We start from the raw sequence: 25632 nt of genomic DNA, 5'->3' as shown, positions 1-25632 counted from the left end.
TTTACATATGTTTGTACGTGGGTGGCAGAATGTCTAATGTTTCCGTTTTAAAACACACAGATTTATAAAATGTCTGAGGTCTTTCCTTTCTAACACTGCTTTCTAAGGAGTTTTGTTCACTAACCATGATATGAACATGACAGGAAATTGGTACAATTGCCACAATGTTGCACTGGCATTAAAAATGCCCAGGTTTTAATCCACAGATGCTCACTAGAAGACTTGGGCCAATCACTCTCACCCTAACCCACCCCACAAAAAGTGGTAGTTGAGGGGAGAGGAGACAGGATATAAATCTACATAAATAAAAAGCTTTCATCCCTCCACTACACCTCAGGTATTTCAAGTCAAATAATTGTGCTAGTTTCCCTCTACTTGTAATACAAAAATTTCCTATGAATATTTGCTTCACTCATAAGAAAACAAAATTATTTTGGATTTAAAGTAGGTAAATTTACTGCAGTGAGCAAGCAGTTGAGCTATATAACTTTGGAAAGTAGCTACGCGTGCCTTGGCCCTTGTCTCTGTGCACATTAAAGCAGGACCTCCCTGTTGCCTTTGATCTATTTAGTTACCAAGTCTTGGTTTAAGGGGAGGATGCTAACTACTTATTTGATACCACAGAAATGTCTATTCTTGTTTTACAGTCTCTGGAAACACCCAAATTTCATTTCCAGACTCAGAGATCAGTTTAAGTACATGGACCAGCCGAAGCAATTAACTCCACAGAATGGCTAAAACAATCTTTTATTGAGACTGGCTGAAATAAAAGATTCTTGCAAGTCTAATTTATCCTATACTCCTTATACCAGTGAATAAGGAAGATATCTATCTGACTCAGGGATGAAATGTAAAATTTGTTACTACTGATTCTGTGGGCGTGGCTTGGTGGGGGGGGAATGTGACTGGGTGGGCGTGGCCAACTTTTTTTTTTAACTTTTAAAAGCAATTGTTTACAACCTTTTTGGCCGAAGAGGTTGTAAAAAAATGCTTTTAAAAGCCTCTGATAATCAGGCAACTCAGCTGGGATCGCCAGAGGAGCCTTTTAAAGGGTTCTGGCGATCCCAGCTGAGTTGCCTGATCATCAGAACCAGGGGTGAAATGCTCTCGGTTCAGACCGGATCAGCTGATCCGGTAGCGATGGGGGTAGGTAGTTCGGAGAACCAGTAGCAAAAATCCCTTCCTCCCCCTCTGCCCATGCCCATCCAATCGCCCAGTCCCCACTTGCCTACTTGCTGCTTCTTTTGAGCTCACAAAGCCTTGCTTCGGCTGCTGCAATCAATTGCATCAGCTAGCAAATGAATCTGCCTGCCTGCAATCCATATCATCGGTGAGCAACTCTATCTGCCTGCCTCCAATTGGGTAAGTAACTGTGTATGGGGGAGCTTTAAAAAAAGTTAATTGGTTTTTTTTTAAAGGAATTTTATTTTATTTTTTTAGACAGCAATTTAAAGTTAAGAAAGTTTTAAATTTAGCTGCTTTTATCTAAAATATAAATAGAAAAATTAAAAAATAAAATAAAATATTTGTGCAGCTTTCTGAGATTTGGTTTGTTTCTGCAATGTTTCAGTCTAACTACACACACAAAATCTCACAAAGCTGTATGTGGCATTTTTTTTTATTAAAGAGTTTTACAAAGAATTTTTTCAATACATCCCACTCCCCTCCCCCCAGCCATCTTCACACACATCCAACTTTCCAGAGCAAAATACAGGGTATAAGATCTAACAATCATAAGCTAAAATACACTAATTATCCATAAATTCCCATCCCTCCCCTATAACTTCAACTCTCCTTCTCCGTAATAAAGAAAAAAAAGGAAATGTTCATTCATAAGATATTTGGTATTTCTTCATCCAATAATTGTTCTAATTGTAGTCAGTCCATCTTATTCATTCCAGTATATTTTCTTGTGGGTATTTATTCAGGTACACTAAAATTTCCACTGCTTCCAACAGTTCAGTACTTTTAGCATCCATACCCAATAACATCAATTAATAAATAAACATTATCTTCTTCTAGATTTTTTTTTATATAATCAACCAAACTATAACATTTTATAAAATTTTCTCTCTTAACTTTTTAACTTATATACAATTAACATTTAACCCAATTTTTTCTCCCCCATATTTCCATATCATATCCATATGAGTTACCAAATATTTTATAACCATTTTGTCATACAAGCCTTAACCAATTCCATTTCTTTTTTTAATTTTTTCCCAACACTTTATATGACCCAACATCAGTTTTTGTCCAACATAACTAAATCCACCATATATAATAAAATAACATCAATATAATATATCTCCCACATTTAAATTACAGATTAAGACATATACACCCCAACTTAATTTCCAAATACCATCTATAAAGCATTTTATATAAGAAAAAAAAAATTTCCTGAGTTTTATACTTATCCAATTAACTACTTACTAAAGCCAATTATAAATTATCCTTTCTACTTTTTATATCCAAAAATTTTGCTTGTGATTTACCCTTTCCCATAAAAAGAAGCTCTTTTCGTTTGAAATTGTTGCTTCTTTACTCCTTGTTCTTTACGTTTAGTAATTACAATCATTCTTTGCTCTTCCCCTGCTGCTTTCAATCTTTCTTCCTTAGTCACAGCCTCTACTTTAGATTGTATTTGCTTTGCTACCTTCTCACACTTTTTAACCACATTCACTTTTCTTCCCATTTTAATTTCTAGCAGTGGTGGAGTTCCAGCCTTCAATACGTTAGTATAAAAATCTCTTGCTTTAAACACCGTATTAAGTCGATATTTCTCTCCTGCATAATTTACTGTTAGTCCAGCTGGAACATCCCATTTAAACCGTATCTGACAATTTCTAAATTCGTCCACCAAAAAAGCAAACTCTTTTCTATTTCTTAAAATTTTTGAGGGAATTTCTTTTAAACCTAATACCTCTTGTCCTAATATTTGAGTTTTATTTTTATAAGAAGCTTGTAAAATCTCAGTCCTAATCTTCCTAGTTGTAAAATAAATCACTACATCTCTTGGTAACTGGCTTTCTCTTGCAACCCATGAATTAACACAATAGATTTTTTTCAATTTGCATTTTAAGATCTACAGGTTTCTGTCCAATCATCTGTGCAAAAACCTCTGCAAAGACATCTTTTAAATTCTCTCGCTTACTTTCTTTCAAACCTCTCACTCTCAATGCAGATTCCATTACTCTATATTGCAACAAAACTCGTTCTTCATCTGCAGTGTCTACCTTAGTCTGAAGCTCCTCTATTTATTTTTTAAATCCAAATTAACTTGATTAACTTCTTCAACTCTTTCATCCAGTTGATTTGTGTATTCAAGAAAACTTTTAAATGCTGCCACCATATCTTCTTTTATTTCTTCGTCCTGAGCTTCAAGAGTATCTTTAACTTTCATTATTTTCTCTTCAATTTCCTTGAATTTTTGGTCTATAGCAAAAATTTGAGCCTTTAGAAATTCCTTCAACTCTTCTTGTAATTTATATATTTATATATTTAACGAGGCACCAGTTTCCTTAAAAACAGCAAACAGAAGCCATCTTACTTAAACTTTATACTTTGCAACAGAGTCAAATCTGTTCATAAACTCCTTATTTGGGTTGGGTAAATCAATTCTGCAGTCCTTCAACTTTTCTCTTTAACATTTCTTCACACAAATATAAAATCCAGCAAGTTTAAATAGTGTTAACGATGCTAACAAGGACTTCCTTAACTTTCGTTTTCACACCCTATTAAGCAGAGGCGCCATTTTCTTTCTTCTCAAGTACCGTTCAAAGATCGAGTTGAGGTCTGGTGCTTACATCAGCCTGTCATCCTGCCTTTGCTCCGTCTGCTTAAAGTAAATTAAGATTGATCTTCATCTTGATAGCAGAGATGGTCGCAGCATTTTGTTCTGCATTAATAAATTAATACAGAGGATCCCAGATCCGGAGCTTTCACCAGGCTTAAATAGGGAGCTCTCACTCTTTTTGCCCCTAGAATTTTTTCTAGGGCTCTCGGAGAGTTCTACCTCCGCCTGGCAGCTCACCTTTCCCTCTTCTCCCGAGGGAAAGGTTTCCAAGCTGTCAGACAGCTGATGAGCACTGTCTGAACGACTTTAACGAGATCATGGGGCTGACAGTCCAAAAGGACCGTCTCCAATGCCTGCGGCGCCACCGGAAGTCCGTATGTGGCATTTTGTGTGCGTGTGTGTGTCAGTTGTGTTGTGTTGTGTGTGTGTAAAGTGTGAAAGTTGGTTTTTTGGCTTTTTGTGGCAGTGTGAGGTTCCTGCTTGTTGCAGGGGCCATTTTGAGTGAGGTGCATCTGCTTTTACATTGTGTGAGTCAGTTGTATTGTGTTATGTATGTGTAAAGTGTGAAAGTTGATTTTTGAGCCTTTTGTGGCTGTGTGAGGTTCCTGTTGTTGCAGGGGCCATTATGGGTGAAGTGCAGCTTCTTTTACATTGTTTGTGAGTCAGTTGTGTTGTGTTGTGTTGTGTTGTTTGTGTGTAAAGTGTGAAAGTTGGTTTTTGGTATCTCTTATTGTTTTGGGTACTTTTACACAAAACAATAGGAGATTGTAATGTTTATTATTTTTATTATTTTTATTATTTATTGTTATTGGCCATGCCCACCCGGTCACCTGACCACCAAGCCATGCCCACCAATTAAGCCATGCCCACAGAACTGGTAGGGAAAATTTTTAGATTTCACCCCTGGCCAGAACCCTTTAAAAGCATTTTTTTACAACCTCTTCGGCCAAAGAGGTTGTAGAAAAAATGCTTTTAAAAGGTTCTGATGATCCCAGCTGAGCCGTGCAATCATCAGAGGCTTTTTTTTACTTTTAAAAGCATTTTTTCGGCCAAAGGAAAAAATGCTTTTAAAAGTAAAAAAAAAACAACCTCTGATGATCGCGCAGCTCAGCTGGGTGCGGGGGGGGGGCAGGCATTTTTGCTACGGGTTCTCCAACCCAGCTGCTGCCATCGCTACTAGATCAGGCGATCTGATCTGAACCAGGAGCATTTCACCTCTGATCTGACTGCTTACAAATGCTATCTGTTTGTGAATACAAGGGTGAAATGTTTTTTACCCTTGTAACAGATCTTGCATATCTTCATCAAGGTCATATTCCTTACTTTTACAGAGAATTCCTTTACAAGGCTGGGACAGTCAACTTCTGCAGAGACATCTTTCTGCACACTGTCCTAACAGTCCTTTCCCACATACTTGTCAGGTCTGTGCTTTAGACCAGCAGCCCCCAACCTTTTGGGCACCAAGGACCAGTTCCATGGAGAGAGGTTTTTCTGCAGACAAGAGAAGGCGTGATTTGCATGCTACCTATATCCCATGGATGGGGCTTCGCTTGTTTGCATGGCGTGGTTTCTGGCATGTCGCAGGCCTGGTGCTAGTCCAGGCCAGGGGGTTGGGGACCCCTGATTTAGACACAAGGTTGTACCTGTTTTTGAAACACAGATTTAATATTCTATTAAAATATTCTTGGATGAATCTTCATAAATTGCCCAACTGATGTATAAGATGGTGCAGGAAGAACACAACTTAAAGTCAGAGAAACTACCCAAATGTTCATGCCACACACTTTCCTTCCTCTGCACTTACAGTCTGTCAGTTGACTTATCCTTTGTCATAGGTTTCACATCTTTTCAGAAGAGCACTAGACACAGGTTAGCCCAATTGATAGGTCACAGGACATAGGAAAGATTGCAGGGAATACCATGAATGTGCCTCCTTTTTTACCTCATTCCAGGATGTGATGCTAGTTCACCTTCTCATGGTGCACCTTGAATAGCACGGTAGTATGAACCAAATGGCTAGCAACAAGTGGCAGCCAGACTACATTGAAGAATTGGCAGTTAATGACAGTTGGTAACCAGACATCTCTGTAGAACTCCTGGGTTTCTAAATAGATGGCAACGGATAAACAAAACAGGCCTTTCTCTGGTGCGCTGCTTAGAGAATCCAAGCAGTGGGTTTAATCTCATCTGATTGGCCAGAGACTGAGTTAAATTTGCATAAACACTCCTCCATCCTCCCCTGGAGCTCCAGTTCGTTAACTCAGTCAGGCCAAGAGAGACTTTAATATTAGAGCTCCACTGTTTGCACTTTCTAATAGCTATTTTGTTACCATTTTTTAAAGTAGCTTAATTGAGTTTAGAGACTTTGTAGCTTCGTGGTGCTCTCTGAGTGGCGCTATTTACAGTGGCAGTTTCTTCACTTCTAGGGAGCCTGCAGATCGTCAGATCAAGCCGAAATAAACAATTTCATGAGGTTGGAGGCCATTTTCATGAGTTTTGAGGCCGTTTTGGCGTGCAAGGAGCTGTGGTGTCAGCTCTGCGCCGTTTGTCGGATTTACAAGCGCAAAGGGGGTCGTGGTGTCGGCTCTGTACTTTTACTTTAAATGTTCAAGTTTTTCTTGTGGCTAATTGACCAAGCTGGGAGCTGTGGTGTCAGCTCTATTCTGTCAGCCTTGTATTTTCAAAAGCAAAAGGGACCATGGTGCCGGTTCTGCCTTTCAGCGTGTTGGCAAGCCATTTATTTAAGGGAAATTCCCTCATGCCATTTGACAGTTTATATTTGAAGTTTGAATTGGGCGCGCGACTCCAGTGCAGCACAGAATTCCCTACTGACGGTTTGGCGCGTGGCAGCATCCTTTATTACCTCAGCTAATTAGCAAGGTTTAATATTGCATTGGAAGTAACAGGGCTGTAGTGCTGACTCTGAACTTCTGAATTTCTATTAAAGCTCTGCAATTGCTCTTTGTCCCTTTATATGATCAGCTAGATAGCAAAGGTAAAATCCAAGGATTTGATCTACTGGGGGCCACATACCACCACAGTTACAACACAGCTACGTATGTCAGAAGGAATATAGAGAATGCTTTTCTACTGTCATACAATACCATGTGGAAGAAGGGTCTGCTTTACAAACTGAGTCACATCATCTCCTGTAAAATCATCTATTGCCTAATAAACAACATGCTCAGCGATAGATCCTTTCAGATCATTATGGGGGACAATGTTAGCAAGTTAAGAAGACTCAACAATGGCCTTCCACAAGGTTCTGTACTGATACCTACACTGTTCTTTATATTTCAGATATGCCAGCTACAAGGGATCGTAAATTTGGATATGCAGATGACCTGGCCCTAGCAGCATAAGATAAAAACACAGAAGTATTGGACTGCCTCATCTCTGAGGACCTGAAGTCCCTGGGTAAATTCTTTGCTGACCAGAGACTCATACCCAGTGTCAGCAAAACGGTGACTACCTGTTTTCATCTCAAGAACAAACTCGCCAATGCCACCCCAAAGGCCTATCTGAATAACAACCTACTCCCTTATGATCCCCATCCCAAATACCTCAGAGTAACTTTGGATTTGACCCTCTGCTATAAGAAACACCTAGAAAACATGTCTGCTAAAATCAATACCAGGAACAACTTACTTCAAAAACTAAGATGATCAAGATGGGGAGCCTCAGCCCCTACTCTCAGAATATCAGCACTAGGGTTGGTCTACTCCACAGCTGAATACTGCGTCCGTTTGGCTTAATAGCTGCCACACCAGCAAAATTGATGCTAGACTAAATGATACAATGAGGATCATAAGCGGTTGCATAAAATCTACTCCTACTTGCTGTCTCCCCGCCTTGAGCCACATTGCACCACCAGCCCTACAAAGGCAGGAAACCTTAGTGAAGGAGTACAACAAAATTATGAGAAACCCATTTCTTCCTGTGCATGCTGATCTTCCTCCAATTCTATCAATTGGCAGGCTTAAATTCAGGAAGCCCTCTCTGGCACTCGCTCAACAGCTGTCTAACAACTTTGACACCAACACACAGTGGAAAGCCAAATGGGCTGCTAAACACCCAGATACGTAGGCAGATACGAGGCAGTTACGTAGATGACCCTACACAAATGATGCCAGGTTTTGATCTTGCTTGCCAGCATTGGTCAACTCTGAACAGGATCCGTATCCAACATGGTGTCTGCCAGGACTTATTGTTTAAGTGCGGTCTTGTCTCTACCCCTCATTGTGACTGTGGTGTTCATTGACAAAATATCCACCACATTGTGTCCAAATGTCCATCAAGAGCTTACACCGGCCCAATGTCTGCTTTTTTCAACATAGACCACCCTGTCCTTGAATGGCTGGGTAGACCGGACATTAACATTTGAACTCCTATAAGTCCATGTATTTGCCATACACTAAATAAATAAATAAATACCCCATTCCACCTCTTTATGGCAACTTATTAGGCAAGTCAGAAGTAACTAAGCTGCTATTTTAACTATCTGCCTAAACTCACCCAACCCACTATCTATGTTTGGGACAGTGATTGATAGTTATTTTTCCACCAGCAGCAACTTGGAAGGGTAATAAAGCCAGAAAATCCACCAATCTCTTTTCTTTATTTGGCCTACAATGGGTATGTAAAATTAGCATATTTTGATAACTTATTACAGTAGCAGAACATGAATCAGCAATGGGGCAACACAATTTATACCATCATAAATTTTTGCTCATTGAAGGACAAGTCAATAGCACTTTTAATGCAGCAATGAGAAAAAGCTCTAAGAAAACAATACAACCAAGTTGATTTGCACATATTATGCAGTAGTGGTTTTGCTTAAAATAGAGCAAATTACCTTGGACATAATGAGATTTACTTTTAAGTTCAAATTTTGCATTTTTAAATGTACTTTTTCTCAAAGCATATGTTGCTACTTCTACACTGCAGTGCTTTTAACATAGCTGAGACACTACAATTAGCCAGAAATGAGTTGCAGTGAAGACACCACACAACACACAAATCAAGTTTTGTAAATAGTGGGGTAACAGAAACAATGAACTTCATTGGACTGACAATGGTGTCATCTTGTGGTTTAAAAATGTGAAGGAACAAAATGTACAATTTCTAAAAAAAAGAAGTTGTATAGAACAATCTATGAATCACTAAAAGTTGCATGCTGTTGCAGAGCAGCAAATCTGTGTGCAATTGTTTAGGAGTAATCCCCAGTAAAGTCTGTCTATTTCTAAGTAATCATACACAGAACTGAATTTAGGAACTCCATAGATTTATTTATGAATTAATTAGGTGAGTGTTTATGTACTGTATCTAATATTGCTGGCACTCAAACTAGAAGTTCTGAGCATTGCTGATATTACAGACAGAACAGCACATTGCACAACAAGATCCAGAGACATTTTAAACAAATGAGGCTATCTGTTTGCTCCTGCTCTTTGAAATTGTGGTGACATGCAGACAATACATATATATACCTGCCTCTTGTGCCCTGATCAGTGTACACTTAAGGACTTTATGGCAGCCTTAAGTATGCCTTGTTTTAATTGTGATGCTTCTGACATGAATAAAGAAACAAGCTTAGAGTATTGCATAAACCTACCATTGTGGCTTGTAATCTATGAGTCCTAATTTAACCTGGTATATAAGTAGAACCTCTTGTTTGTATGTTTAGGATCCAGACCTAAAACATCTTACTGAGGCAAAATACAATATGGAATACTTCTCCATCTATTTAGAGAAGCAAATGGGACTGATAAATTTTAAAAGATAGCTTTTAGCTTTAAAGCACAATTGGGAAAGGGATTGCTTAAGTCAGTGAGGTCACAAGATGCCAGCTTCCTAGGATGTGGCAAGCAGTCCCAGAGCCCCATGCTTCAGGGTGCAAAAAGTCAAAAGGACATAGATGGGGGGGGGAATAACTGGGTGGGTGGAGAGTTGGAGGCAGTCCCTTACTTTACTAAAGCTCAGGGCTGGGAGGACCAAGACTGGAATAGCTTCTATTGGGGTAGATAATCATTTGACAAGCCATAAATCTTGTTTAATAGCTACAGTAGGGAATGCTAAGATTGCTATGTTTAATGTGTAGATATTCCAGCCATTAAAAATAGTGTATGTAATGGAATTCTTTTCTCAGAGTACACACAGTAATATTTTATATTATGCAAATATATTCAAAATGCAATTGTTAAATTACTTGCTTTCAGATGATTCAGTCAAAGAAAATACATTTTATAATCTTTACCAGCTTTATCTCTTGAAATGAAATTAAAAATAAAATCCAATCTCTTGGATTAATTTAGTTAAACACTGAAGTTTGGGAGAAAAATATTTTATATTCATAAATATTTTCTTGTCCCTAACCATCTGGAAGATGCATCTGGCAAGAACATATTCAAAGTGCTTTATCAAACCTATCACACACAGGCCTCAAAGAAAAATATACATAACATTTTCTTCTTGAATTATTTTGTATTTCTGATTCTATTAGAAAATGTTGCCCTACATCCAACTCCCATGATACTCCTTCCAATTCTGGGATACTTTCAAGTACCAATCTTGTCTACTGGAAGTAACTTTGATGCTACTAAGGGTCTTTTAATTTTCATATGTAGAAATAAACATCCCCTGATAAGTATTGTTATATGCTGATGTGGCAATTTAGTTATATAGCAAAACTTATAAATTCTAAGAATAAAATACAAAAAGATTTTAGAACTAGATCTTGTTTTTTTACTGGTTGGTAGTCTTGCCGGCATTTACTGCACTAGCTTTAAGTGCAGCATTTGTACCTTTTCCTTTTTCTAATCTTATTTCTGTTTGCAGCTGCCATGTCTAATTTACCATTACAGTAACCTGGTTTAGGGCTTGCACCAGCCAATTTAATCTGATTCATCTGAACTTGTTGACAACTTTTTCCTACAGAATTGCCAACACTGTACCAGGGCCAGGAGCTGAGAGATTCTTTTCAAGGGTTTGGTTTTCCTCCTACCTTCATCTACTAGGAGGATGGACTTATTAGCATGCTGTATGAATACAGTTACTGTCTGCATTTGCACAACACATTAAATATGATCATTTTAATTTGGATTTACTGAATTGACCAGGTTTCTCAGTTCACACAATAAGCTGAACCTAATGGTTGGATTCTCATAGAAATCCTTACAAGGTCAAAACTAATCAAAACCATTTATGTGATTACTGATGGGTGAGAGACTACCCGCAGTGCATCAATGGCAAAACTGAAGTCAAACTTTCTTCTATTCATAATAGGAGTGTATAATAAAGAAGAGGCCTGCTTCCTCTATAGGCCCACCCCCCACAAAATTATTGCAGGAATTATTTGTTTCATAATTTAGATAGCAGACCTGCTTTTCAAAAGATGACGGATGACATAGTTAAGTGTATTAATGCATCTCCATAAAGAGAAATGCAACACTACTGGGAATAAAATGACATGTTCAGAATTTTGGCAATGTGAGCTACAGTGGTTTTTTTTTATTATTATTACATTGCCTTCCTGATCTAATTCTATTGCCTAGATTCAATGTAAAAATACAAAAAGTTGCCAATCAGGTTTGGTAAAGTCCTAAAACTTGAAAAATGTTTTCTTTTGAAAAAGACTGAAATCAACTGTACCTCTTTATAAAATAAAGCCCTTATTCCCCTTGTCAACTCCATTAGCAGGATCATGCTAGTTTCCTGCTGTCACCATGCATTCATAAATTTCCAAAGCAAGAGTCCCAACTAAATATTATCCTTTCAGCAGAATTGTAACTAGACACAATAATGTAATGATTTTCAATTCATTAAAGTCATCACAGCTAAAATATAATAGCTAGAAAGCTGTGTCAGTGTCCTCATCTCTTCCACCATAGTAACCACTTATGTAAGGCACAAATATGGATTTCCCCTCCTCAGGTTTTTTTTTCTTCCAATACTTTAGAATATTTTTTACTAAAAAGAAAACTGCATATTTCAAAATATTCCTGAAGAAACTAACAGGAACACTCAAGTTGCTTATAAAGAATCATTAATTTTTACTAAACTGCTGCAAATGGAAATCATAACTTTTATGATTTATGAATTTCCTGATATACCAAACCACTTACAGAAGATCAGAGGTTATATTTTATATAAAGATTTGTCAGTATAAGACAACAAATTTGGTGAGAAAAGGCAGTTGCTTTGCCTCCAAAGTAATCCATCTAAATCTTTCCAGTCTACATTTGCCAAAACAAACATGTCAAAAAATAGCTACATACTCCTAAAGAAAAATGTTTTTAAAAAGCTGACAATATACATTATGGTAATAGAGGCAAACAGTGAAGGGTTCCAAGAGGCAAAGTTATAATACTGTACATGAGAAATTCCCTTTTCTACCAGATCATGCTGCTTTCTACAAAGATATGTGTTAAAATTTCCAAACAGATTTTTACTCTTACGCTAAGCTCATGAAAATATGTTAATCCTAAAGTATTGTTACAAATATGTTACAATTGTAAGACTGTCCGGGCAAGTTCCTTTGAGTCAATATGAATTTGACATAGTTCTCAGCAATGAAACATGTATGCAGCAAAACATAGCAAAAAGGACTATTCTGATAACTTGGATACATCTCTAATTAGTAGACCAGCAAAATATTATGCACACAGTATAATTGGAATCAGTAAGACAATTGACAATGTAGATCACAACCTTCTTGTAAGATAGAAAAATGTGGGATAGACAGCATCACCACCAGATGGATTTATAACTGGCTGACAAATCACTCTCAATGTATAGTCCTCCATGGTAGCATCACCAACCAGTGGTCCATGGACCACTGATGGTCTGCAAGAAAATTTTGGTGGTCCGCAGAAAAATTATTTGCATTTTTTATATTGCACTAAATACTATTTATCTTTTTTAAAAAATCATATTAGTGGTCCATGGGATTTAAAATTATGAATTTAGTGGTCCCTGAGGTCTGAAAGGTTGGCGACCCCTGCTCCATGGAACTACATCTACATGGAGAAAAGTATGCAGTGACGTCACACAAGGCTCTGTCTTAGGTCCAGTACTCTTCAAATTCTTCATAATCTATGAAGATGAGGGCATAGAAGGGAACTCATCAAATTTACAGATGATACCAAGCTAGGAGGAAAAGTCAATACTTTAGAAACTAGGCTCAAGATCCAGAAGGATATAACAGATTAAAACAATAGGCCCTAACCCTATCCAGTAAAATTCTATTCAGTGGCGAGAAAAGTTTTACACTTAAGCAAGAAAAACCAAATACACAGATATAGAATAGATGGTACCTGGCTTGAGAACAGTAACAATGAGAAGAATTTAGGAGAGATAGTGAATAACCACTTAAGTAGGAGCCAGCAGCGTGCTGCAGTTGCCAAAAAAGCCAATACAAACTGAGACTGCATCAACAGAGGAATATTATCAAGATCAAATTAAGTACTAGTACCGCAATAAACTGCTTTTGTAAGACCATACTTGGAATACTTCATCCAATCTTGGTCACCATGATATAAAAGAGATACTAAGACTCTAGAAAAAGTGCAGAAAAAAGCAATAAAAATGATTGGGCTAGCGAAGAGAAAGACTGGGATGACATAACAGTTTTCTAATAATTGAGGGGCTGTCACAAAGCAGAAGGGGTCAGCCTATTCTCCAAAGCAGCTAAGGGTAAGACAAGAAGTAACGATGGAAACTTATCAAAGAGTGTGTTGTGTCTTGCCCGCTCTCACCGCAGCCAGGGTCTTCTTATCTGCTTCCGAACGCTGAAGAATGTCCTAGTATGCCTCCCGGCCCCAGCCCTGGCTCCATGCCCAGACAGGCTGCGGAGGAGGGAGCACCTCCCGGCCCCAGCCCTGGCTCCATGCCCAGGCAAACGGAGCAACTAGACCCCTCCCCCTCCCCCACATCATGTGAGCCTGAGGGAGGTTTATTACCAACAGCTGCCGACTGGAGTGACCCTCGCTTCAGAAGAATTGATAGGCGGCGGCGTCAGAAGGAAGGGAGGGGCAGGCCTGGATAAGTGCTGAGTCATGGAGCCACACCCCATGGCCTATATAAAGGATCTGCTTTCTGGCAGTCTCTGAGTCAGGCAAAGTCGAACATATCTTGCTGAAGTCACTTTCTGGTCTCCTACCTGCCTTGAGGACTTTGCTAGGACTTTGGCAGAGCTGCAAAGGCACGCCTGATTCGGATTTCCTGACCCGGCCGTCAGCGGAGGAGGGAGCACCTCCCGGCCCCAGCCCTGGCTCCATGCCCAGGCAAACGGAGCAACTAGACCCCTCCCCCTCCCCCACATCATGTGACCCTGAGGGAGGTTTATTACCAACAGCTGCCGACTGGAGTGACCCTCGCTTCAGAAGAATTGATAGGCGGCGGCGTCAGAAGGAAGGGAGGGGCAGGCCTGGATAAGTGCTGAGTCATGGAGCCACACCCCATGGCCTATATAAAGGATCTGCTTTCTGGCAGTCTCTGAGTCAGGCAAAGTCGAACATATCTTGCTGAAGTCACTTTCTGGTCTCCTACCTGCCTTGAGGACTTTGCTAGGACTTTGGCAGAGCTGCAAAGGCACGCCTGATTCGGATTTCCCTGACCCGGCCGTCAGCGGAGGAGTGGGACACGACAGAGTGATCCAACCTAGATCTAAGAATAAATTCCGACAGAACAAGCAGGTTGCCTTCAGAAGTTGTGGGAGCACCATGACTAGTTTTTAGAAAGAGATTGGACAGCCATTGTCTGGAATGGTATAGGATTTCCCACTTGAGCAGGAGGTTGGACTAGAAGACCTCCAAAGTCCTTTCCAATTCTCTTATTCTGTTAATCTCTAAAATTGAGATGTTGGGGACCTTCTCATTCCCTATTTCCATATGCCTTCCCACTCAACTGAACCAGAGTTCTGAAGCCTACTCCTTACAATCATTTATTTCCATTAGCCATTTCTGGAGTATTTATTGCATTAGCTTACAAATAAGAAATCTGGGGTCTTCCAGATAACTAGAAGTCCTTTGCCACTTCAAGGGTTTCAGAGTTGTTCCTATGCTTGTTGCCCTGTTTTCCTTGAGTCCTCCCCACCACCATTAATACAAGCTATGCAGATTCTGCTTGAATTATCTAATAGTTAAGTAATAAGGAATATAAAGTAATACACCTCCTACTAGATTCACATTATTCGTTTGGTTTATGTTTTAATTTTACCTGTTTAATCAAGGAGTGGAATATAAGTAAGTTCAAATTTATTATTTAAAGCCTAACTAAAAATAACCTTATCAAATAATTTAAAACTATTTTTAAAAGAGACAAAACATTACAGCACCTTAGCATCTTTCAGGACCAAGATTGGCTCAACAAACACAGTGTTTCTAAGCCTTAGTGCATTCATTATACAAACATATCACTGGAAAAACATGCCTAAGAGCATCTATATTTGTAAGTTAATGTCAAACTCTTCATTTTAAAAGGCTGGTCAAAATCATTCTATGTTACCGAACTTGATATTAATACTTCTTTCCAAATGACAAATAAGCTCTCTTTTTTAGAAATATTTCAATGTTATAATGTTAATATACATTGCATCAGCATTTTTATTTTACTAAATGGTTTGTCCTGTATTTGTTAATTTTTTGCATAGTTTCTAAAGTATATTCCCAAATAGAGCCATAAATTAATGCCATAAGTGTTGGCATACTAACATCTTAAACATTTCACTACTTATTAACTTTTAAGAAATAAATATGATATGGCCACAAAGTCTATTCTGTAACACTTACTTAGCATCTTGTTCCTAGATCAGATTGGCATCTACCAGATAAAACTATTACCTAAAAAGGAAAATAGAACCAAGTTGTATAAACTGAGCCAAACTGCTCTCGGTGATTCAACTGACCTAATGTAGCACAGGTTTAAACAGTATAATTCCATTCAGTATATGAATGTGTTGAGGAGGAGAAAGACTTTCAGATATATTGTACATGTTCACTGGCTAAATATAAGATATAAGTAAACTAATGAAGAACACAGCCCCCACCCCACCTGTAACTGATATAGAATTAGGTCCCTCTGGTGCAATGGGAAATATTCTGCACATGAATGGGAGGTAATTTAGGCTCTTTATTATTTGCACAGTACCCCATTATTAAAAAATTCAAATGGAAACTCTTTGATTTCTTCTTTAAAAAACAGAAAAGGCTATAATACAAAATTTTAGAAGTACTTCAGAAACTTATAAAAGTGGGTTCCTATTATGCTACTCCTAAATATCTTTATTGTTCTTATGAATCCCAGTAGATGTCCAGAGTGACACAGGATTCTTTCATTGAAAAAAGAAAAATAAGTTTTCTGTATATTCAGCTCAGAAGATAAATATTCTCCTCAAAGTGATTTTCAATCTAAAGATAATTTGATTCACATGTTTTCAAGAATTCTTTAGCAGCAAGAAATGATATATGGCAGTTCTAATTATGAAAAACAATGGTTAGAATAAGAAATGCTGACAGCTCTTACTTATGAAGTGAATTAATAATCTAACTGTCTTATCAAAGTCAGGTTAATAAGCCAATTCTAAAAGTCCCCCCCCCAAAAAAAATTGTCAATGACAGAAGCTTAACTGTACCAAGGCAAAACGGTTAATACTGCAGCACAAAATACTATTCAAAAGCACAGAAAACTCTACTTCCCCAAACAAAAATATACTTAATAGTCTGTCGTGTTGATTTAACCAGATTATTGTAATGTTCACCACATATTGTACAGCTGTTCTATGATTCATTGATGCTATTCAAGCACAAATCTTCCGGTCAGTCACTAGAATAGCAGCAATAAATCAAACCATGTAGCCAAAGATATTGAAAATATCTAGTTTCAAAAAAAATAAAATAAGATTTTTATTCTTTTGCACATCCAAAAATTTGTCTTAAATGAGTGAACTCAAAGTTGAAATGGGTAGCTACTCTTATTTCTAAAAAAGCGTATCATCTCTATAATACACATCATCTTATACCATACAACATCACCTTATACTACGGTATGCTACACGTTACGTTTTGGACTATGCCAGAGTTTCTCAATTTTGACAACTTGAAGAGGTGTGGACTTCAACTCCCAGAATTCCCCAGCCAGCTGGGGAATTCTGAGAATTGAAGTCCATACCTCTTCAAGTTGTCACAATTGAGAAACACTGGACTATGCACACATAAACATTTTTTCAGTAATGGTAACACATTCACTTCAGCTATATAAGCTGCAAACCTTATTAGATCGCTGTTAATAATGCTACCAAAATTACCGTTTCTTTACCATCACGCAACTGAAGCTGATCATCTGAGTAAAAAGGTAAAAAGATAAGGCACCTTGGGATTCAGTAAGCCCCATAGTGAATAGCTGAACACAACATACAGCCTGTAAGTTAACCCACATGTGCTGCATGCTGTAGAGTAATTATAGGCACAATGTAGCCAGAAGTATTTTTTAATGCTGCTACAGTATTTTACATACAGCAATCATCTCCAACATTATATATGTGGAGCAATGCCTGGAATTCCACAGCCAGTAGGATTATTGCTGTGAATTTAGACAGCTGAAGTCCACACAATCCAGAATTCCTTGGCAGTGAATCAAATTATACAATTCTGAAGCACATTAAGGTCATCATGAGTCAATTTTTCAAGAACATTAAAAATCTCTCCCTTAATCATTTCAGAAAAAAACTCCATCAAATGTAGAATCCCATTTCTAACAATAGTCCATTAGATGCTCCCAGAAAACCACAAGGAGTTATCCTACACTGTTTAAAAGACAAAACATAGTCTTTCAAAAAATAAGGCAACATGCCATTTACATTTTATAGTTTTATGAGTTTTTAGACATCCAGATTTTAACAGAATAACAGGGTTGAAAGAGATCTTGGAGGTCTTGCATATTTGTAATAGGGACAATCTTCTTCAATACTCTATGGCCCTTTAAATTCAAAAGATCAGATTCCCCAAACATTGTCTTTCTGCTAGGTTTTTTTTTTCACTTGCCTCTAATATAATGAAAACAGATGATCATACAACTAATGTATTGGACAAGGTAGCTTGCATTTTTTGAAAGGAAAGTAGCACTTCCTTAATATAAAGAATAAGATTTAATATTATTCCATTTTAAAATGTGAACAGTAAAGCAATATCTTATTTTTAAATATTAAGCACTTTATGCATTTCTTATTTATCCGAGATTTGAATCTTTATGAGATCTAGACTATCATTTATATGGAGAATTCCATTCTGTAGAATGTCTACTAATGTTCTTAGAATATTTCCTTTCAGAAGCAACTAAAAAGCTTTCCTATTCCATCCAGCTTTTTCCAAATTAATCGTCTTCTTCAAATTTTTGTTCTGACTTTAATTTTTCCATTTATTTTATAGAATATTTTAACTGGCTTTAATTTATATAGTTATAAATCATCCTTAATTTTATAAGCCAGAAAAAAAAACATGCACATCAGCTGTTTCCTTAATGATTTGTAATCTATAAAAGATAAGCTTCCATGTGGAGGTACATATATGCAGATAGGACTCCTTTCCTGTGGGAGAACAGTACATATTCATTTTCTGAATGTTGTCCCTCTGCAAGGAGCCACATGTACTCATTCCATGTGATCACTAAGCCCTATAAACAATAACACTAATTATACGTTAGTGAGGGCTGTGGCATGTGAAATATCAGCGGAATATTCCTAAAAGATTGTTTTCAGTCTAGGAAAGAAGTATATGAATATTGTAAATCAAATAAGAAACTGGCAATGTCAGTAACTTCTAAGTAGAGAAACTTTGGTGGCTGCCAAGGAATAAGACAAATTCCTGTTGAATATTAAGAGATTTTAATCATAAGAACAATTCAGTATTAGAACTGGTTACCAAGGGAACAGTGAACTAGGCAAGCAAAGGAAGCTGAACAGCTATCTGTTATGAATGCTTTGGACAGCTGCATGGATCACAGGATTCAATTCATTGGTCTAAATGCCCCATTCAATCAGTGGCTTCCGCAGGAGGATGGTAAAAATCAGCAAGATGGACAGAACATTCAAATACATCCTTGTAAAAAATATTTAATCAATTTGTACAATTGACCAAGATATTATGGCCACCCACCGTAACAACCAATTTATTACAAAAATGACCTTGATGGGAGAAAGAATCATACACTAAACCTGGTTCTTGTCTTAGAGTGGAATTAGGAGATACTACTATCGGTCCCTTTTCTGTTTACCAAAGCACTCCAACCCAGCCCAAAGGATGATTAGACCTATTCAATCAGTTCCTCTAGCTCCCAGACAGCTCTTGATTCCAACTTGGAAGGAACTAGGGACTGTTTACAATAATGAGACTTTGGTTGTTGCTTAGAATGAGGTAGCAAAAGGTTTTAGATTGGATTGCACCATCTTGCCTGCAACAGACCACATTATTCCCTTGGTTTACCGAGTACCTCTGCAGAGTAAAATAGCAGAAGATATGCCTAGGGAGCCACTGGAGGAAATGTAGGAGCAAGCCTGAGCATCCTTTACCTTATGGCAGAAATATGTATGTTTCTCTGATGTGGCTACTTTTGCTTTTGATCCAAGCCCCTCCTGGTTTGTCAAGCCTCCAGACTGGTAGCCCATGTCTGAATTTTCAGTGGTAAAGTATGAAAGGGGCACTGGTTTGTCTCTCCTCAAAAGAACATCTTTGGATCAGGCAGAACTGGACTATTTTCATCCAGACTCCAATCTTCCTTCTTTAGGGAATTTTTTTTTAGAAGGTGGTTAGCCAACAGGTCCAAAGTGTGCTGGGGAAAGCAGATTATCTGGACCCCTTTCAATCAGGTTTCAGACTAGGATACAGTAATAAGCAACTTTGATTGTGTTTGATTACCTCTGGTTGGCTCAGGATAAGGGGAGGTATATTCATCCTGGCCCTCCTTGACCTCTTTTTATTATTATTATTTATTAGATTTATAAACCGCCCTTCTCCCGAAGGACTCAGGGCGATGTACAGCCAGAATAAAAAAAGCAATATATAGTTAAAATACAGTTAAAAAACTTATTATACAATGTGGCCGAATTTAAAATAATTAAGAATCTAAAAAACCCCAATTAAAACCAAAGAGAAATTTAGAAGTTAAAACTAAACAATTTAAGAAAGCCCTTGCGAACAAACAGATATGTTTTCAGTTCGCGAAAAGTCCGAAGGTCAGGTATTTGACGTAAACCAGGGGGAAGTTCATTCCAAAGAGTGGGGGCCCCCACAGAGAAGGATCTTCCCCTGGGGACCGCCAGCCGACATTGTCTGGCGGATGGCACCCTGAGAAGGCCCTCTCTGTGCGGCGTCTGGTCGGTGGGAGGCATGAGGTAACAGAAGGCGGTCCCGTAAGTACCCAGGTCCCAAGCCATGGAGCGCTTTAAAGGTGGTAACCAAAACCTTGAAATGCACCCGGAAGGCAACAGGAAGCCAGTGCAGTCTGCGCAGGAGAGGTGTCACATGGGAGCTACGTGTGACTCCTCTATCACCAGCGCAGCTGCATTCTGGACCAACTGAAGCCTCCGAGTGCATCTCAAGGGAGCCCCATGTAGAGAGCATTGCAATAATCCAGGCGGAGGTAACAAGGCGTGAGTGACTGTGCATAGGGCATCCCGATCAAGGAAGGCGCAACTGGCGAACCAGGCGAACCTGGTGAAAGGCTCTCCTGGAGACGGCCGCCAAATGATCTTCAAGCGACAGCCGTGCATCCAGGAGAACACCCAAGTTGCGCACTCCCTCCTTTGGGGCCAATAACTGCTTCAACAGTCAGCTGCGGCTGCAGCTGACTGTATCGGGTGCCGGCATCCACAGCCACTCCGTCTTGGAGGATTGAGCTTGAGCCTGTTCCTCCCCATCCAGACCCGTCGGCTTCCAAACACCGGGACAACACTTGACAGCTTCGTTGGGGTGGCCGGGGTGAAAAGTACAGCTGAGTATCATCAGCGTACAGTTGATATCTCACCCCAAAGCCACTGATGATCTCACCCAGCGGCTTCATATAGATGTTGAACAGGAGGGTGAGAGAATCGACCTCTGACACCCACAAGTGAGGTGTCTCGCGGTGACCTCTGCCCCCTGTCAACACCGTCTGCGACCGGTCGGAGAGATAGGAGGAGAACCACCGATAAGCGGTGCCTCCACTCCCAATCCCTCCAACCGGCGCACGAGGATACCATGGTCGATGGTATCGAAAGCCGCTGAGAGGTCTAATAGGACCAGGGCAGAGGAATAACCCTGTCTCTGGCCCTCCAGAGATCATCCACCAGCGACCAAAGCTGTCTCCGTGCTGTATCCGGGTCGGAAACCGGACTGGAGCAGGTCTAGATAGACGGCTTCATCCAGGTACTGGGGTAGCTGCCGTGCCACAGCACTCTCTACAACCTTCGCAGTGAGCGAAGGTTGGAGACAGACGATAATTACCTAAAATAGCTGGGTCCAGGAAGGCTTCTTGAGGAGGGTCTCACCACTGCCTCCTTCAAGGCAGCAGGAAAACTCCCTCCAACAAAGAAGCGTTGGTAATCCCCTGGAGCCAGCCTCGTGTCACTTCCCGGGAGGCCAGCACCAACCAGGAAGGGCACGGGTCCAGTAAACATGTCGTAGTATGCAGCCTCCCCAGCAACCTGTCCACGTCCTCGAGAGTCACAGGATCAAACTCATCCCAAATAACCTCCACAAGACGCGACTCCGCCCTCCCTCCTGGATCATCCCAATTTCGGTCCAAGCCGTCCCGGAGCTGAACGATTTTGTCTTAGCAATCTTTAACAACTTTGACCATAGTATATGTCTGGACTAGCTGAGGGGTTTGGGGAGCTGTTTTGTAGCTGTTATTCTTCCAGGGCTGATTCCCATTGGTGATGATGGGAAGAAAAAGGGTATAGATCATAGGTCTCCCCTCTGCTTTTTAAGATCCACTCCTGGAAAAAGTCACCTGTGATCATGGGATACAGCAATTGTATTACATTAACTGGATAAATGGACTAACATAGCAAATAGAAAATTGTGTTTTTAAAAAAACTCAAACCAATACGCAGAATGAATAGATAGTATAGGAATAGATGGATAAATGGTAGTTGTAGGCTAGTGACTTAGACTCAACTTGCTGAAAACTTTACAATATGATTCTGTGTGCCAGAACAGAAAGATAACACAACTTCCCTCAATAACTTTGTTTGAGCTTCCCCATGTTTCTTACCTTGACATAGATACATTGCTTGTACAGAAGCATCTTCTAGCTTTGATAAATACTAGAGAACACCAAAAGGAGAATGTGGCCTTGGAGCCTTTTCTATTTGCAAAAACTAGAAGAGTTTTCGGTGGACTGATGTACATGGAAAAATCACTTTCAGTTTTGTAAGTATAGGTGATGCTGAGAAGAGGCTCTGAAGCAAACAAAAGAAAGCAACATGGTTGCTCTTAAATCCTCCACCCCTGTGCACTTAAAAAAGAAAATTACCTTCCTTTTACATTACAACTACATACCAGTTCCATGAATGAATGAGTTTATTTGTAACATTTAGATGGCCACCTAACTCTTAACCATCTGACTTTGGATGACATACAAAAAAATTAACAACATACAGAAGAAAAGTAACATCACTAAAGCAAACTAAAACGGAGATCATATATATCTCACCCAATGAGAACTCTACTTATCTTTATCCTCATGCCTAAAGAAAGAACCAGGTCTTACCATAACTGTCTTTCTAAAGGCTTGCAGGAGTTGGGACTGACTATATATTGGAGGTGAGGATTGTTCCAAAGGGCAGGAGCCACCACTGAGAAGGTATTTATAGATTATATAAAGTTTCAAAAAAAAAGGGATCTGGAATGTATCCTCTGTCAAAATGTGTGAAAAGGCAAATATCCTTGGGAGAAGGTGGTCCCCAATAACCCATGCCATGTAGAGCTTTATAAATAACCAAGACCTTCAATTGCATTAGAGGCCTATAAGGAGCAGGACTTATTGAGTGAAGCTATTATACAAGTGTAACAAGAAGCACCCACAGTTACCAATGACACTGAGATCTGGACCAACTGAAACTTAAGAATGGTAGTCAAGGACAGCCTTATGCACGGGTAAGTTCTAATCTATTTAAGAGATGAGTAAGATATGAGTGACCCTGAGCAGGTCCCCAAATCCAGAAATGGACATAAGGCAAAGGCCACTTGGTCTTTTCATGAAGGAGCTGTGACACAAGGAAACACCCCCAAGTTACAAGCACGTCAGTGTTTCTAGGACCTGTGGGGCCCAAAACGTACAACCACTTGCTCTTGGTAAGGTTCAGTTAGGAATCCAAGTCAAGCAATATGCAATTCAGTATATAAGCATATTGATTGTCAGATCTTCCTGGGGAAGCTTTCCATAATCTAGGCTTTTTATAATCTTTTATGTCAATGTGTCTTAAAGTGTGGCCCAAGGACCCTCACCCAACACGTTCTTAGGAAATCAAAACTATTTGTCAGATATTAAAGATTGCTGCAAAAATTTAAAATGTCATTCTTCTCATTTTTCTGTTTGTTAAAACAAAGAATTTTTCATGAAAATATTTAAATTAATCTAATGGGTTTAATATTTCTATTTAAGTAAATACTGAACATATTATACAAATGCATGTCCATTTTTAAAAAGGTATTATTTATATAACCCATACAAACAAAATTTATTTTGGGGTCATCTGTAATTTTTAAAAGTGAGAAGGGGTCCCGAGAGCAGAAATTTTAAGAATGTTGCATTATATCATCTCCTCCCCCATCTATTAAATAGGACACCAAAAAAATGTAGAATATTCTTTATTCACAGATATTCTTTATCAGAAAGATGCAAGACATCCTGTCTGCTACAAACCTATCAGCATCTCTGCTTGAGACAGTGATAAAATGTTTAACTACTTATAGACAGACCCCCACAGAATGTCTGGAATAACTTAAATTCAAGTAAGTCATTAAGCCAGTCAGTAAAAATGTTTGTGTGGAGTATGGAGGTGTGAGTGTGCATTTTTTGGAATTTGGCCTGCGACTAAGTTTGTAGATGGAAATCCAGCCTTTTAAACATCTAAAAACTAAAGAAAAGATAATACAGTGTTAATTGGTATTACTATGAAAAGATGTGGCTTAAGGAAATAAGCTTAGGATGACCCTAGAAAAACCTTTTTCTTACCTTCCTCATTCAAAATCCATGGAAGTGCGGTGATGTCCGTTTCATAGCCACAAGTGCTGTCTTCAAAGGCACAAGAGCCAGCAGAGTACGATTCAAGGGCTCTGGCTAACTGCAAAACTAAAGAAGACAAAGTTGGCTTAGTTTACAACATAATGAGAGTGGATCAGCTGTGAAAGGGAGTCTGTGAAAAATATGCACTTCAGGAAAGCAAGTACAAGGCAGCCTTTGGCTTAATTCAATGGAAATCAACTGTGCACTTTTGCAGTAAAAGCTGCAGTAGCAGTCTTAACAGTTACCAAGACTGTCTCCCAGTCTTACAGATGCAACACGATTGCAGCAGATTCTAATACTAATTTTCTCATTTGCTACTCTAAAAATCTATTACAAGACTCAGTAACTGCATGGTTCATGCACCTGCTCTTCGGTCAATGACCTCTATGCCTTTCTCTATCAGCCATGACCCACTGCATTTTCTAGGGGGAAACCTGTCTTGACCCAATGGGGGGTGGGAGATAAGAACACATTTTTTTTAAATCTGGGAAATACAATACCCCAAAATAAGTTCAGCTCCCTAAGGCATCTCTTAGAGACCTCAAGATGCTTATCTTAGAGCAAAGAAGTCACAAATACAGACTTCACTACAGAATTAATTAGGAGACTTAACACTTTTTCGGATTCAAGAGAGACCAGGTTATCAGCCATGTGAGACATATGCTGTGTTTCTATGACACACGCCCCCATTTTTTATGAACGGTCCCCTCTCTCTATGCAATTATCACTTTCTCAGCCTCATAGTTATCTCTGGACCTTTCCTTCTAGTGGTAATCCCTCCCCCCCAAACAACAAGGGGCGTTCATACTATTCCCTCATAATAAGTTTCCGTCTATCTGTCAAGACTACGGGTCCTAAAGCTTCTGCTCCAATTCCATTTGTCCCCCGAGGCTGCAAAGTCACCTCAACGCCACCCTCTGCCGACCCCAACCCGTTCCAGGTGCAGGAACCGAGTCGTCGCCGCCGCCGCCGCCTTACCTTGCACGGCGAGAAGGCAGCGCAAGATCATAGCGGCGCCGGGAGTGAGGAGGCGAGGAGGACAAAGCAGCTCGGCGGCCACCGCGCGGCTAATCTCCCGCCTCGAGGAGCCGAAGGCGCTGCGCGCAATGCCAATTTAGAAGCCGCGAGCAGCCGAAGCGAAGCAGCAACCCGGTGGGGAGGTGGGAAGGAGGGGCTGAGCTTGGACAGCCTCGGAGGCAGCCCGCCAGCTCCGCGGGAGGAAGGGAGGGCCTGCTCAAAGCAAATAGAAGAAAGATCCATGAGGGAAGCCCCGCGGTCTTCACACGGAGTAAAGTCTCCCCCCCCCCCTCCATCCCTCAGCCATTGGCAACAGCTCCCAAGGACGCGCGGGCGGGAATCCGCTCGGCTGGAAGAATATGCTCCCAGTTGCTAGGAGAGCCTCCCCTTTTCGCCGCCGCTTTCCATGCTCCGCAGCAGAACCCGGATGCCAACTTTTTATTTATTTTTATTTTTATTTATTTATTTGTCACAACGGTATATATAAGCATAAGCATGAAATAACTATACGATATATAAGCATATGTAATATGTACATATGTAATATGGAAGCA

At 39.6% G+C, this 25632-nt stretch overlaps 1 protein-coding gene across 1 annotated transcript in view; it reads right to left on the bottom strand.

Annotated features, from left to right (window-relative positions):
* Positions 1–25319, bottom strand: part of MAMDC2 (MAM domain containing 2) — a 73130-nt gene extending 47811 nt beyond the window's left edge. The window contains exons 1-2 of the mRNA XM_058168059.1: positions 25040–25319; positions 24011–24127 (exon numbers count right to left, since the gene is read on the bottom strand). Of these exons, the coding sequence (XP_058024042.1) occupies positions 24011–24127; positions 25040–25070 (148 nt within the window). The 5' untranslated portion in view covers positions 25071–25319. The remainder of the gene's footprint in view (positions 1–24010; positions 24128–25039) is intronic.
* Between the last annotated feature and the right edge of the window lie 313 nt (positions 25320–25632).

Source organism: Ahaetulla prasina, chromosome 2 (genome assembly GCF_028640845.1).
Source record: "Ahaetulla prasina isolate Xishuangbanna chromosome 2, ASM2864084v1, whole genome shotgun sequence".
In the NCBI taxonomy this organism is placed as follows: domain Eukaryota; kingdom Metazoa; phylum Chordata; class Lepidosauria; order Squamata; family Colubridae; genus Ahaetulla; species Ahaetulla prasina.
The sequence above is the reverse complement of the archived record's forward strand: the minus strand, read 5'-3'. Positions and strand labels throughout refer to the sequence as shown.